Below are 15,944 nucleotides of genomic sequence, written 5' to 3' on the forward strand. Positions count from 1 at the left end.
AGAACTCACCAAAACCAAACCAAACCATGAAAAACTCACATGTGGAAACACAATGGTAGACATTGTACATTCTTTTCATTATTTTGAGATGAAATATCCTGTGATATTAATATATCTTACTTTTATTTCCCTTTTATTTCTTTTCAGTGCCCCCATCAATTTCTGGCAGCAATAACATGGTGGCAGTGGTGGTTAATAACCTGGTGAGATTAGAATGTGAAGCCAGAGGAACACCTGCCCCAAGTCTGACCTGGCTGAAAGATGGGAGCCCTGTCTCTAGTTTTGCTAACGGGTTACAGGTACTCTCTGTCATGTCTTAAGGGTGATCTACCACCTAGTTATTAAATAAGTACAAACAGGGAAAGCTGTTAACAAGATTTAGAGCATAAGAATTGATAAATGTTATTCCAAAATCATACACATTTACTTCCATAATTACCATAGCCACACAGTTGGGATTTCTAAACAATTCTTTAAATGCTTAGACATCTAAGAATTCTTTTGTTTCATATGTAGATACTACATTTTGACTCTTCACTTGTCTTTCTACCTCCCTCCTCATCCCCATTCCCTGCCACCAGCACAAAAGTTACCTTGCACAAAGAAGTGTTCATCAACAACAAAAACAGGAATTTCCTCCTAAAATTTGTGTTAAAATGTTTGGAAACATTCATGAATTAGAGAACCATGTAGGGTATATTTAATTTAACAAAAACATAAAGTAATAAAGTAAGGAAAATTAGAAACACAACACTGTAGAAATGAAATTTGAATCTGAGAAAGCAGTTTAAGTGTTCACATTGATTCAAAATTAAAATTATAGAAGCACATCTATCTCATTTAAAGTGTACCTAAATTTTATTTTGCCTAATAGAGAACTTAGTTTTCCCACCATTCTTCTTAGTTTTTCTCAAAAATCCACTGCTTGCAGAATTTGAGACCAGGGAAGATCCAAGGTTAATGTCAGTATTTTAGAAGTACAACTAGACCAACGGGATTAAAGAGCCATTGATGTGACTAGTTAATTTATTTGGTTGCTACTTCGCTATTAATTATAACTTATTTATCCTCCCCAAGAAAATTAGAAGGAAGATTAGCTGCTCTTATTCCCACTTCTTCTCATCTTTCTCCCTGGTGGCTTTTTCTCTCTCTGCAGTAAGGATGGATGAGATTGGACCTTCACTTGATTTCGTATACAGGGACTTGTTTTCAGTGGTTATTACCAAGTTTGGTTCTAGCTTTTCACAGTCTTCTTTCAAAGAGAGGTTAAGAAGTAGATTATATGATGCTTGCCCACTTTAGAATATCCAAGTGGAAAAATAAAATGTCCAAGTGGAAATCTTTCTGGAGGCAAATGTCAATTGATAAATCTCAGAAAATAGGAGGAAAAAAGGCTGTTTATGTATATGTTTCTCAGAGGGGCATGTTGACTATTTACCTATCCTGTCGTCAAAAGGTTCTGTCTGGAGGCCGTATCCTAGCCCTGACCAGCGCTCAAATCAGTGATACTGGGAGATACACCTGCGTTGCTGTGAATGCTGCTGGGGAGAAACAAAGGGACATTGACCTCAGAGTATATGGTGAAATATTTTAATAATTATTTCTGTTCTGGTATAGATATATTTAATTCCTAAAATCATTGAATAAGTTAACGAAGTTGTTGACAATAAAGAACCATGAGCAATAGAAACGGTTTTATAGTATCGTTTCAAATCAAATTCTACCTTTCTGCTTTATAGTTGACTTTGTCTGATTTTCCTTTCTTAATGTTCTGAGAAGTTAAAATGCTAGGTGTTGATTTCATAGAAAACTCTGAAGAACATGACTATGGAGAGCAGCTTAGCAATTTAGAAGATATAATCTTTTCACTAAAGGGAGAATTTGTTCAAGTAGCTCTCTTGAGCTATTCTACTCAAAGCCTTGATTTTTTTACTTTTATATTTATAATCAGTATATTTTTTAGTCAATACTATGTCTATAAATTAAAGGCTATTTGGGAAGCAAAAGTTAGGCATAAATTTAGAGAAAATTTGAGTTTTTTTCCTACCTATGATACAGCTATAAGGTACAAAAGGAAATGTCTAATTCTATCACAGCAGAAGTCCTCCTGAACAAAGTTCAGTTCTAATTGGCCTCCATTCATAGGATGTGTTTTTCATTCCACATTTTAGTTTACCTTTGCATTTAGAGCTGTTTTAGGCTTTTTTTTATTTGCATTATATCCCCTGGTCATGGAGTAATGGAATTGTTTCTTCATGGCCCCACCAAGAGAATCTGGGCTTTTTCTATGTCAATTCCAGTATAATTAACATACAGGGTTATATTAGTTTCACGTGTACAATCCTAGTCCCGCCTCACTTCCAAGTAGTTCACTCCTATTCTATATGTGTGTATATATATATGTATATATATATATATATATTTTTTTTAATCTCCAGACCATGTGGGTTGACTCCTCTTTCTAAGTTTGCCAAAAGTAAATGTAACAATCACAAGTAAAATAAAATCTTAGTTTTTTTTTGTTTTTTTTTTTAATTTTTTTTTAAATTTTTTATTTTTTATAAACATATATTTTTATCCCCAGGGGTACAGGTCTGTGAATCACCAGGTTTACACACTTCACAGCACTCACCAAAGCACATACCCTCCCCAATGTCCATAATCCCACCCCCTTCTCCCAAACCCCCTCCCCCCAGCAACCCTCAGTTTGTTTTGTGAGATTAAGAGTCACTTATGGTTTGTCTCCCTCCCAATCCCATCTCCACAAGACATAAAAATGACCCAATTAGATTTAAGCGAAGGAACAGACTACCTGGAGTTGGGCATTTTAGTCCCATCTGTTATCTCTGACACAGCACTAGCAAAGCTGAAGGCTGGAGAAGGACCCATGTCAATTGCAGAAGCAATACAAAAGAGGGAACATAGAGAGCCCTTTAGTAGTTTACTGATGTCAGCTGGGATTTTCAAGATCCATTAGACATGTAAGTTAGCCATGTTGTAACAGGATTTTTTTTAATTAAAAAACTAGGATTTTCATTAGTGGAGAATTGGAATGCTGACAATGTGAAATATCCTTAGAGAATGATTCATCAGTCAATCTAAGTCTGTGATACAAAAGCTCCTTCAATAATTAGCAAGCAGAGGGGTATTTGCTGGGTTTTAGTCAGAACTGAAAATCTGGAATTGGCTCCTTCTCTTTCTACATGGGTTAGTGTCAAAAGTATACCAGAGAGACGAAAGAGCATTGCTATCTTTTCCAGGAGTCATAAAAACGCACATCACTATTTTTTATCATTTGCCAAGGCATTTCTAAAGGTTTTATTTATTTATTTGATGGGGGTGGGCAGGCAGAGGGGGAGGGGAAGCAGGCTCCCTGCTGAGCAGAGAGCCCAATGCTGGGCTCTATCCCAGGACCCTGAGATCATGACCTGAGCCGTCCTGAGTCAAAGGCAGAGGCTTAACCCACTGAGCCACCCAGGAACCCTGCCAAGACATTTCTATACCACTCTTTTGGTCTGAAAACTGGGATCTTTCCTGTTATAACAGTCAGATGGTTAGCCAACATTTACCTGTACTTAGCATTTGAAATACAGATGCCCAGCAAGCAATTAAAGAACTGTAAAATTTCTGACTCGTAATCTGAAATTAGTTTCCAATTTCTGCTCCCCTCTTAGTGTTATTTGCATATATTATATTCCTACGTTTGTAGTAGTAACCTTGACAATCTGGAGTCTCATTGGAGACTAATGAGTCAATTGGAGTCTAATGAGTATTCATTTCCAGTGGCCAATTCCCTTCAGATTGACATTGCAGAGTATGGGGGTGATAGGAAGAGTAGACAGTGGTTAAAATAGCTTTCCTTACAATTGCAAGAGTAGTTCATTAAAATATTTCCCCTTAGTATAAATTCAGGGTATGTTTTACCATATTCTGAGGTGCTAAAATGAGAGAATTTGGTTTTTAAATGATAGAGTTTCCTATACCTTTACTTTGAATCTAAGCTCAGAGAATTGTCTTGGAGACCACATGTGTTCCAGGAACTTGAGTGTAACCCTGCGGCAGCGCTGATGTTGATAATTGAATTTAACAAGTGTAAGGCATAGAATGAGAATCAGACATGATACCCCCCTCCCCTTCCTAAGCAATATAACCACAAAGCTCAGTAAGGATAACATCTAAGGAAGCTGAGATCTAAAGGGTAGAGGCTTTTCTCTTCTCAGACTAAACAAAAAGTTGGAAATGAAAGGACAGAAAACATAGATGCGTTTCAGTAATATATACCCTCAGCTATAATTAGATTTGCTTTAATTTATGTTCCTTTAGAAACAAATACTCTATTGTTTTTGCATTTTTTCCTCTCAATTTGAAAAAAAAAAAAGTCTGGTTTCTTTTTGAACTTGATTCAATTCATTTAGCCATAAAGAAAAATAATTGGAGGAAAAACATTTGGAAATAAATTAGCATTCTGCTTTCTTGAATTATTTCTGACTTTTACTTCTACAAGTAGTCACAAAGAATCCATGCTCTTTTGTAAATTCTATAAATACGCTAAGATAAACATATTTTTATGCAGTTATGGTACTTTTTGTCCACTGAGACCAGACTTTACTTGAAATTATGTGCAAGCTGTTAAATGTTAGGCTATTTTATTTAGGGCTTTCTGTGCTAAGATTGGTGAATGTATCTTAATTTTTTATAATATCTTAGAAAACATATTATCTTTCATAATATAATATCTTAGAAAACAGTACTAATGGTGCTGATTTTGCTAATATTTTAGCAGTTTTAATCTCAGACAGGTTGGTTATATATCTTTTATCTAATGTGTCACATATTAAAAACAATCCCACTGTTTTCTGTTCCCCCATAGATTACTCTAAGCTTATCGAGAGCCAGAAGTCTGTGTGTGCCGTTAAATGGAGCAGAAGGGACATTAAGAATCTCTGCCCAAATGCTCCATTAGTCTATTGCAGCGATGGCGTTTCTCTGTATCTTGACATCAGTTCCTGTGGATACAGCACAGGTGCTGCATCCAGAATTAGTACAAGAAAGTGGCCTTTAGTGTATATGCCTTTCCCTCCATAGAGAAACCTCCTGGTTGCAGAACGGCAGTGTTCGTCGTCAAAGCCTATTGCATTCATTGTCATTTTCCCACATGCTGCAAGATCCAGCCTGAAACAGTGGCTCAGAAACCAAAATAACGATGCTTACCACAAAAATCTTGTTTCTATCAAGGCATTTGGAAAGTCCCTAAGGATTCATTTCAGTGCAGCTTAACCTTTCTTATCAAGAGAGGAAAACACTATGAATATGGTACATTGCCTACAATCCTGACTAGTTATGGGATTTAGTGAGAAATAGCCAAGGAAATTCCTCCCTGTTTTTTTCAGAGTGGCCCTTTTATAACGGGCCTGATTTCATCGTTAGTTTGTGTTTTTTGAATTATTATAAATACAGTCCTGAAAGAGTCCTTGAGAAGTTACGGAGCCCACCCTCTCATTCTTGGCAGGACTGTACCTAAACCATCTGAGACAAATGATTGTTTACTCTATATTTTAATACACCCAAGGGAAGGAGATTCCTTAGACTTTTCCAAGAACACATTTCAGCATCTGACAAGCTTGATAGCCAGGGGATTCTAATTTTAATCTCATTAAAATTTCAACTCATTTCCTCTTTTTATGTAATTGTATGTTATACAGCTGGCCAGGGCTTTCATTTTGTTCTTTAATGTGTCAGTTATCCCACATGGTCTTTATTCCATAGAAAGCTGACAAGGCATCATGGAAAACCAAAAAGAGCTCTAAACTGCCCATCAGAAGACTCCTAGCTTTGCCACAAATTAGTTACATTATTTCAAATAAGTTATTGTCTGTCACCTACTTCATGTTTTACATACCTGTGAGGTGGGACCAGGTGGTCTCTTTCAACTCTATTTTTTTTTTTTTATTTTGCCTCCATGTTGATAAAATTTATTTTCTTTGGCAAAAAATATTTTTAAATTATCAAAAAGTATATATGCTTTTAATTATTGTTATTTCCAAAATGCTTCACGAGTAATTTATTGCTTTGGAAATATTAAGCAGTAACACCTCGTTCAAAAAGTTTCTGAAATAGGCACTTGGTGAGAACGTCCAGTTCTAAAACTTCTTAAAGTGAAAGGTATTTCTGTTCAATGGGAACATATTAATCAGTGATTTCTTAATATTTCATTCTGAACCAAATGATGCGAAGAGGGTATGTTAGGATTATTGCGATCCTACATCTTAAAAGAGCTAATAAATTATTCAGTAAATAACTTCAAGATAAGCAGTGAGCTGGCCTGTCTTATCCTGAGGGAAAATGCTTCTTTCACTTAGTTCCTCCAAATATTATGGGAGAAGAACAGAACATCTCTGTCCTCATTAGCCAAGCTGTGGAGCTACTGTGTCAGAGTGATGCTATCCCCCCACCTACTTTGACTTGGTTGAAGGATGGCCGCCCCTTGCTGAAGAAACCAGGCCTCAGTATCTCTGAAAATGGAAGTGTATTAAAGGTAAGGCTAGAGATTCATTTAATTTTTCTTATATTATTCCTAAGCTCATGGCTTTGATTTTAAACTTGCCTGTCTACAGATGTTCTACTAATTTCATCTTGTAAAATTCTAGGTACTCTTTTATTAATGAGGTTTATAATATTTTAAATTTTATGCTTAGTAAGATTTAGCTATTTATCCATATTTGTAGCCAGAAACCATCCAAAATGCTTCTGGGAAAATATTATGGAACTATTCTAACGGATGCTTCATTTTTAGTCATTCAGCCAGCAAATAAAACCCATTCTAGGTATTCTGAATAAAATGTGAAAAATAGACACATTTCCTACCCTCCATTTCCTCCAATTTTGCATAAATACATGAAAACTAATAGTTCCGTTGCAAATGCAGTAAGTACTGTAAGTGTGAGTTAGTTACTATTAGGATGGTACAGGTAACACATTCTAGGATAGTGAAAGGTGAGAGACTGCGGTTGCCTGGAAATCTTGAAAGACTACTTGGCTTTTTTTGTATAGATAAGAATAAGAGCTAACATTACCAGTTTAAGGAATTGGGATTCAGGGGACACCTCGGTGGCTCAGTAGGTTAAGCATCTGCCTTCAGCTCAGGTCATGATCTCAGGGTCCTGGGATCAAGCCCTGAGTCCAGTTCCCTGTTCAGCAGCAAGTCTGCTTCTTCCTCCCCCTGCTCTTGTGCACTTGCTTGCCCCCTCTCTCTCTCCCTTTCCTTTCAAAAATAAATAATCTTAAAAATATAAAAAGTGCAAAGGAATTAGTGTTCAGGAAGTCAATAAGCCACTGGCGTATTTATAAATTCCTCATAATAACCCTATTGAGAAACTGGAAGAATGGCTAGGTAATCGTCCCACAGATAATAAGTCTCAGAAATGGGATTTGAATACAGGAATATAGCTTTAAAACTCATGCTACTAACCCCTATGCCGCATAGCCTTTTGGTAAAGGAAGGTTATTAGTGGCAAACAAAAGGAGTCTTGAGAATTGGATAATGGTATCAGCACATAGGAAGCTGAGAAGCTTATATAAGGAGAGCAGAAGTGTGGGAGAGAATGGGAGGGAGTATGAAGTGCGTTAGAGGCAACCAAGTAGAGACTTTAGGAATTATGACCTGTAATAGTGGAGCTGGGTAAATAAGGAAAGGCTGGAATAACTGATGGAGGAAAGTAGGATAAGTCAGTTGAGCTGTCTAGGGGGAGAAAAGCAAAAAGCACTGGCCATGCTCAGAGGCAGACCCAGAGCTCTAGAAATCAACGGATAGTATTTTCAAACCCTGGCTCTGACCAAATGACAGAGGGAGACAATTGTATGGACACACATCCCAGCACTGGGAGGGGACAGCTATGTGTGATTAGAAACGTCTTTGCAAATTTCAGAGTATAGAAGTTGATTCCTTTAGAGCACAGATCTCAATAGGTTTGGGAAGCCAGAAGAAAGGTGAGGGTGAAGAAATCCTGGGATCAATTTAATCTCTGCTATAGAGGCTGGCCAGGCACCCTGAAGTGTGCAGGTCCCACTGAAGGGTGTGCAGGGAGGACTGCATGGAAATAAAAACTTGTACAAAACTCAGACAAAACCAGTCAGTTAAAACTATCTTACCAGTGCATTTCCCAAAATGATTCATGCACATCTTCAACCAGGTAAAGTAGTAGATTCCTACTGTTTCATTTTGCCTGCAACACACTTGGCAAGCAATGTGTTTTTTTATAAAGTTTTTATTTTAATTCCAGCGTAGTTAACATTAGTGTTATATTAGTTTCAGGTGTACAATATTGTGGTAATAGTGATTCATTACTTACCTGCCACACCCAGTGCTCATCACAATAACTGCCCTCCTTAATCCCCTTCACCTGTTTCACTATCTCTCCACCCACCTCTCCTCTGGTAACCGTCAGTTTGTTCTCTGTGCTTAAGAGCCTGTTTCTTGGTTTGTTTCTCTTTCTCTTTTTCCCTCTTTATTCATTTGTTTTGTTTCTTAAATTTCACATATAAATGAACTCATTTGGTATTTCTCTTTTTCTGAAGGACTTACATAGTTTAATGTTATACTCTCTAGCTACATACATGTTGTTGCAAATGGCCAGATTTCATCCTTGTTTATGGCTGAATAACATTCCATTCATATGTGTGTGTGTGTGTGTGTGTGTGTGTGTAACACTCCATTCATATATACATATTCATATATATGTGATATATATATTATGAATTATAACTGCATAATTATAATTATACATCATTGTAATGTATCATATACAAATATGCAATTGTACAATTGTTATTGGTATTGTACAATTGTTATATATAACAATTGTACAATTGCATATTTGTATATATTACAATGATGTATAATATATATTATATAGATACATATAATATATAAGGTATATATTATATATGATATATGCCTGTATATCATATATATATCTATAGCATAGATATATATCATATATATCTATAACATAGATATATATAACAATTACACACATATATAAAACATATATATAAGAATTATACTATATATACATATGTATATATATGTGGAGCCCAGATATCCATCAACAGATAAATGGATAAATGTGGTATACACACACACACACTAACACACACATACACACAATGGAATATTAAACATCCATCAAAAAAAGAAATATTGCTATTTACAATGACATGGATGGAACTAAAGGGCATTATGTTAAGCAAAATAAGTCAGTCAGAGAAAGACAATTATCATATGCTCTCACTGATGTGAGGAATTTAAAAAACAAGGAGGATCATAGGGGAAGAGAGGAAGAAATGAAACAAGACAAAACCAGAGAAGGAGACAAACCATAAGACACTCTTAATTATAGGAAATAAACTGAGGGTTGCTGGAGGGAAGGGGGGTGAATCACAGACCCATACCCCTGAAATAAATAATACATTATGTGTTAAGTATTTGAATTTCTATTTTTTGAAAAAGGAGAATTACAGACCAATATCCCTGGTGAACATAGATGCAAAAAATCCTAATAAAATACTAGCAAATCAAATTCAACAGTAGATTAAAAGTGTCATTCACCATGACCAAGTGGGATTTATTTCTGGGCTTCAGGGGTGGTTCAATATTCACAAATCAATCAATGTGGTATGCCAGATTAATAAAAGAAAGGATAAGATCCTGTCAATAAATGCAGAGAAAGCATTTGACAAAATACAGCATCTTTTCTTGATTAAAAAACCCTCAACAAAGTAGAGATAAATGAAACATACCTCAAAATCATAGAGGCCATATACAAAAGACACACAGCTAATATTATCCTCCGTGGGGAAAAAGAGAACATTTCCCTCTGGTCAGGAACAGGACAAGGATATCCACTCTTGCTATTACTACTTAACATAGTACTGTAAGTCTAGTCTCAGCAATCAAACAACAAAAAGAAATAAAAGGCATCCAAATGGGGAAGGAAGAAGTCAAAATTTCACTATTCATAGGTGACATGATACTTTGTGTAGAAAACCCAGAAGACTCCACCAAAAATAGCTAGAACTAATGCATGAATTCAACAAAGTTGTAAGATATAAAATCAGTGTGCAGATGTCTGTTGCATTTCTATATCAATAATGAAACAGCACAAAAAGAAATCAAGGAATCAGTCACATTTGCAATTGCACCCAAAATCACAAGATACCTAAGGATAAACCTAACCAAAGAGGTAAAAGATCTGTATTCTGAGAAATATAAAACACTTAGGAAGGAAATTGAAGAGGACACAAAGAAAATGGAAAACATTCCATGCTCATGGCCTGGAAGAACAAACATTGTTAAAACATCTCTGCTACACAAAGGTATCTACACATCTCATGCAATCCCTATCAAAATATCACCAGCTTTTTTCACAGAGCTTTTTTCACAAATCCTAAAATTTGGATGGAACCACAAAAGACCCCAAATGGCCAAAGCAGTCCTGAAAAAGCAAAGCAAAGCTGGAGGCATCACAATTCTGAACTTCAAGCTATATTACGAATCTGTAGTCATCAAGAGTGTATGGGACTGGCACAAAAACTGTGGAAAGAACCAAGATGCCCTTCAACAGACGAATGGATAAGGAAGATGTGGTCCATATACACTATGAAGTATTATGCCTCCATCAGAAAGGACGAATACCCAACTTTTGTAGCAACATGGACGGGACTGGAAGAGATTATGCTTAGTAAGCAGAGACAGTCAATTATCATATGGTTTCACTTATTTGTGGAGCATAACAAATAGCATGGAGGACATGGGGAGTTAAGAGAGGAGAAGGGACTTGGGGGAAATTGGAAGGGGAGGTGAATCATGAGAGACTATGGACTCTGAAAAACAATCTGAGGGTTTTGAAGGGGCAGGGGATGGGAGGTCGGGGTACCAGGTGGTGGGTATTAGAGAGGGCATGGATTGCATGGAGCACTGGGTGTGGTGAAAAATAATGAATACTGTTATGCTGAAAATAAATAAAAAATAAATTTAAAAAAATAGACACATAGATCAATGGAACAGAATAGAAAACCCAGAAATGGATTCAGAACTATACGATCAACTAATCTTCAACAAAACAGGACAGAATATCCAATGGGAAAAGGTCTTTCAACACATGGTGTTGGGGAGCTGGACAGCAACGTGCAGAAGAATGAAACTGGACCACTTACATCATACGCAAAAATAAATTCAAAATGGATGAAAGACCTAAATGTGAGACAAGAAACCATCAAAACCCTTGAGGAGAACACATGGAGGAACCTGTTTGACATCAGCCACAGCAACTTCTTTTTTTTTTTTTTTTTTAAAGATTAATATTTATTTGAGGTGGGGAGCAGCGAGGAAGACAGAGAGGGAAAGGATCCCAAGCAGACCCCTACTGAGCACAAAACCGAATGTGGGGCTCAATCTCATGACCCTGAGATCATTACATGAGCCAAAACCAAGGGTCAGACCCCCAGCTGCCTCCATAGCAACTTCTTACTAGATAAGTCACTGGAGGCAGGGGAAACAAAAGCAAAAATGAACTACTGGGATTTCATCAAGATAAAAAGCTTCTGCACATTGAAGGAGAACATCAACAAAATTAAAAGGTAAGCTATGGAATGGGAGAAAATATTTGCAAATGACATATCTGATAAAGGCTTAGTATCCAAAATATATAAGGAACTGATGTAACTCAGGAATGCCTGGTTGGCTCAGTCAGTTAAGCGTCTGCCTTCAGCTTGGGTCATGATCCCAGTCCCACATTGGGCTCTGTGCTTAGTTAGTGGGGAGGCTACTTCTTCTGCCTGGGACTTGCCCTGCTTGTGTTCTCTCTCTCCAACAAATAAATAAAAAAAGATCTTAAAAACAAAACAAAACAAACAAACAAAACAACAAAACCCAACACCCAAAAGCAAATAATCCTGTTAAGATATAGGCAGAAGACATGAATAGATATTCTTCCAAAGAAGACATCCAGATGGCTAATAGACACGTGAAAAGATGCTCAGTATCACTCATCATCTGGGAAATGTCAATCAAAACTGCAGTGAGGTATTGCCTCACACCTGTGAGAAGCAAAAACTAACAACTCAGGAAACACAATGTATTGACAAGGATGTGGAGAAAGGGGAAACCTCTTACACTATTGATGGGACTGCAAACTGGTGCAGCCACTTGGAAAACAGTATGGAGGTTCCTCAGAAAGAGCTACCCTATGATCCAGTAATTGCACTACTGGGTATTTACCCAAAGGATACAAAAATGTGGATTCGAAAAAGTACATGCACCCCACTGTTTATAGCAGCACTATCAACAATAGCTAGACTATGGAAAGAGCCCAAATGTCCATTGACTGATGAATGGGTAAGGAAGATCTGGCAATCTACATGATGGAATATTACTCAGCCATCAAAAAGAATGAAATCTGGCCATTTGCAGCAATGTGGATGGAGATAGAATGTATTATGCTAAGTGAAATAAGTCAGTCAGAAAAAGACAAATATATTATTTCATCCATATGTACAATTTAAGAAACAAACCAGATGAACATATGAGAGGGGGGAAATGAGAGAGAGAGAAACAAACCACGAGAAACTCCTTAAAGATAGATAATAAATTGAGGGTTGTTGGAAGGAAGCAGGTGGGAATGGGCTAGATGGGTAATGGAGGTAAGGAGGACACTTGTTATGATGAGCACTGGGTGTTGTATGTAGGTGATGAATCACTGAATTTTACTCCTAAAACCAAAATTGCACTGTAGGTTAACCAACTAGAATTGAAATAAAAGTTTTCTCTAAAACAGAAGCTTATAAACCATATAGGGAGAAGACATATAATGAACAATAAAGGTGTTTTACTGAACAATATCCTAAATATATACAGGCTATCTATTTTAAAACCCTAAGTAACTTATTCAGAAATTAATTGTGATTTTTATTGCCATTTAATCTGAATTTTGTCTCATTATATTTAAAAGCCCTTTCTAAACCTTCAGTCACTAATATTAATTAGATTAAAACAAAGTATGACATAGATGAAAATTGTTGAATCTTGATTTAAATGTTGAATGTGGGTGATGGGCATATAGCCATACATTTTACTATTATCTCTCCTTTCTATATGTTTGAAAATCTTTAGAATACTCATGAAAAAATAACAAGTCACAAATAACATGAATAGAAAAACTCCAATTATGAAATTGAAACTGAAATTTCAAAGCATGGTTTTGTTTTTAGATTGAAGAGGCTCAAGTTCAAGACACTGGTCGTTACACTTGTGAGGCAACAAATGTTGCTGGAAAAACTGAGAAAAACTATAATGTCAACATTTGGGGTAAGTGTGATTATATGTAATTAAGATCAATTATAGATAGACTTCCAGAACCTGAATGTTTTAGTCATTGTAATTTTCAGGTAGAACCGTTCTACTCTCCTGCCTAAGCTTACACTCTTTGGCTCTTACAACCAGGATGTTCTTTTTTCCATTTAATTTAATTTAATTTAATTTAATTTAATATTTATTTTATTTTATTCAGTGTTCCAAAATTCATTGTTTATGCACCACACCCAGTGCTCCATGCAATACATGTCCTCCGTAATACCCACCACCAGCCTCACCCAACCCACTACCCCTTCTCTCTTCCAAAACCCTGTTTGTTTCTCAGAGTTTACAGTCTCTCGTGGTTTGTCTCCCCCTCTGATTTTCCCCAACTCATTTCTCCTCTCCATCTCCCAATGTCCTCCATGTTATTCCTTATTCTCCACAAGTAAGTGAAGCCATATAATAATTGACTAATGATTGGGCTTTCTCCATGAACTGTTGGTGGTTTGATCAATTGAAATAAGTCAAAAGGCCAAACAAACCATGCCTATGGATTCTGTGTGTGAGTGGGAACACCTTGGTGGGAGGTGGGATTACTGTGCTGACTAGTGAGAAAAGTCATCCTCACTTGGTAGTCTACCATTTGTTACCAATTAAGATAATGCTTAGGAATTGTCACAACTTTTACCTGGCTACAACTGTCTGCTAATTGTTAAAAAGTACTCCCATTTCCAGCATATCCACCTTTATTTACTTCTTTTTTTTTAATTTATTTTTTATTTATTTTCAGCATAACAGTATTCATTATTTTTTCACCACACCCAGCGCTCCATGCAATCCGTGCCCTCTATAGTACCCACCACCTGTTACCCCAACCTCCCACCACCTCCGGCCACTTCAAACGCCTCAGATTGTTTTTCAGAGTCCATAGTCTCTCATGGTTCACCTCCCCTTCCAATTTCCCTCAACTCCCTTCTCCTCTCTAACTCCCCATGTCCTCCATGCTATTTGTTATGCTCCACAAATAAGTGAAACCATATGATAATTGACTCTCTCTGCTTGACTTATTTCATTCAGCATAATCTCTTCCAGTCCCGTCCATGTTGCTACAAAAGTTGGGTATTCATCCTTTCTGATGGAGGCATAATACTCTATAGTGTGTATGGACCACATCTTCCTTATCCATTCTTTAAATTCATTTATAACATATTGCCCTCTTAATTTTGATTGTGTCTGTTTAAACTTTTTAACTATTGAGATAATGAGCGGAAATTTCTCTTTGATTTCTAAGTTTATTCAAAACCATATTTTTAAAATAAAAATAGGTAGAGGAAATAATTTGATTCCAATGGAGAGAATATATGTTTTAAGTCTTTAAAAGCATGTGTTTATGTAGAAAATGATTTGTTAATTATAAATTATTATCATTCTAAAATTCTTAAGGAAGATTATGAGAAGTGCTATTATTCACCCTATAAAAGGATTAATTTACCTTTAAATAGTAAAATTTACTAGGTGGTAATTTATTTACTGTATATTACTTATATATCATTAACATCTGTTCCTGCCTCTTCTCACCCCTATTCTCCCTCTATTGCTCCTTCCCTTTCTTTCTCATTTCTTTCAAATGGGAAAAATATTTGTATAACTTCTAGTATGGACAAAACAGTGAACTGGGTTTTGTCAAGTAAAGGTTGGAAAAGAGAAAAATTAGGAGTTAGAAAATGAGGTGAGAAATTCATTTTTGCAATGCTGTATTGAAGATTCCTGTAGAGTGTCCATGTGATGCTGTCTACCATGCAGTCAGAAATAGAAGCCTATCATTTAGAAGAGAGAGAGAAAAGAGTTAAAATATAAAATTAGAGACATGAGTATATATGCGGCAGTTGAGATCCCTTAGAGAAAAAGAAGAATGTATACAGAAGAGTACTGCAGAATGACTCTCACCAGGTAAGACAGATAAAAAGACACAAATGAGAAACTGGAAGAAGCAGTGAAAGAAGTAGGGAAACACTTGTGTCATCAAAACAAAAGGCAATGGTGTACCCGAAAGTAGAATATGGGCAAGGAATAGGTTGGACATAGATGGATGGGTAGGGGAATGAATGAATAATGTCACATGTTGCAGAAAAGCGAAATTAGACATAAACTGTAAAGTGCAATTTATAAATGAGACCAATGCCTCTTAAAGAAAATCAATTTAATAGTGGAAAGCAGAATATAGTAGATATAAGAATAAATGATAGGGGGAGAAAGTTGAGACATCAAAGACAGAATTACAAAAAATATTTATGGGTGTGCCTCTCTGTTCTAGTCATTGTGCCTCAGGTAGGCATAGAGAAGTTAATGAGAAAGGCAAAGACACTGGTCACACACAACATATAGTCTGCTGCTGCAGAAATATCTTTACTTTAAATAGTTAATTAAAATTAAATCTCTGAAGAGATAACATAGGAGTATTTGTGGAAGACATATCAGGGTTCATCTAATTGGGATTTTAATATATGTGCTGCCGAAGCGAGCACTAATTGGGATTTTAAGAATGAGTTGACATTAGCTCTCTAAAGAGGATGGAAGCATTACAGAGACCTCA

At 36.3% G+C, this 15,944-nt stretch overlaps 1 protein-coding gene across 1 annotated transcript in view; it reads left to right on the forward strand.

The window, feature by feature from the left end:
• Window positions 1-15,944, forward strand: part of HMCN1 (hemicentin 1) — a 458,039-nt gene that overhangs the window by 307,314 nt on the left and 134,781 nt on the right. The window contains 4 exon segments of the mRNA XM_059412784.1: window positions 148-299; window positions 1,457-1,580; window positions 6,360-6,535; window positions 13,267-13,363. Coding sequence (XP_059268767.1) covers window positions 148-299; window positions 1,457-1,580; window positions 6,360-6,535; window positions 13,267-13,363 — 549 coding nt within the window.

The sequence above is a fragment of the Mustela nigripes genome, chromosome 10 (assembly GCF_022355385.1).
Source record: "Mustela nigripes isolate SB6536 chromosome 10, MUSNIG.SB6536, whole genome shotgun sequence".
In the NCBI taxonomy this organism is placed as follows: Eukaryota; Metazoa; Chordata; class Mammalia; order Carnivora; family Mustelidae; genus Mustela; species Mustela nigripes.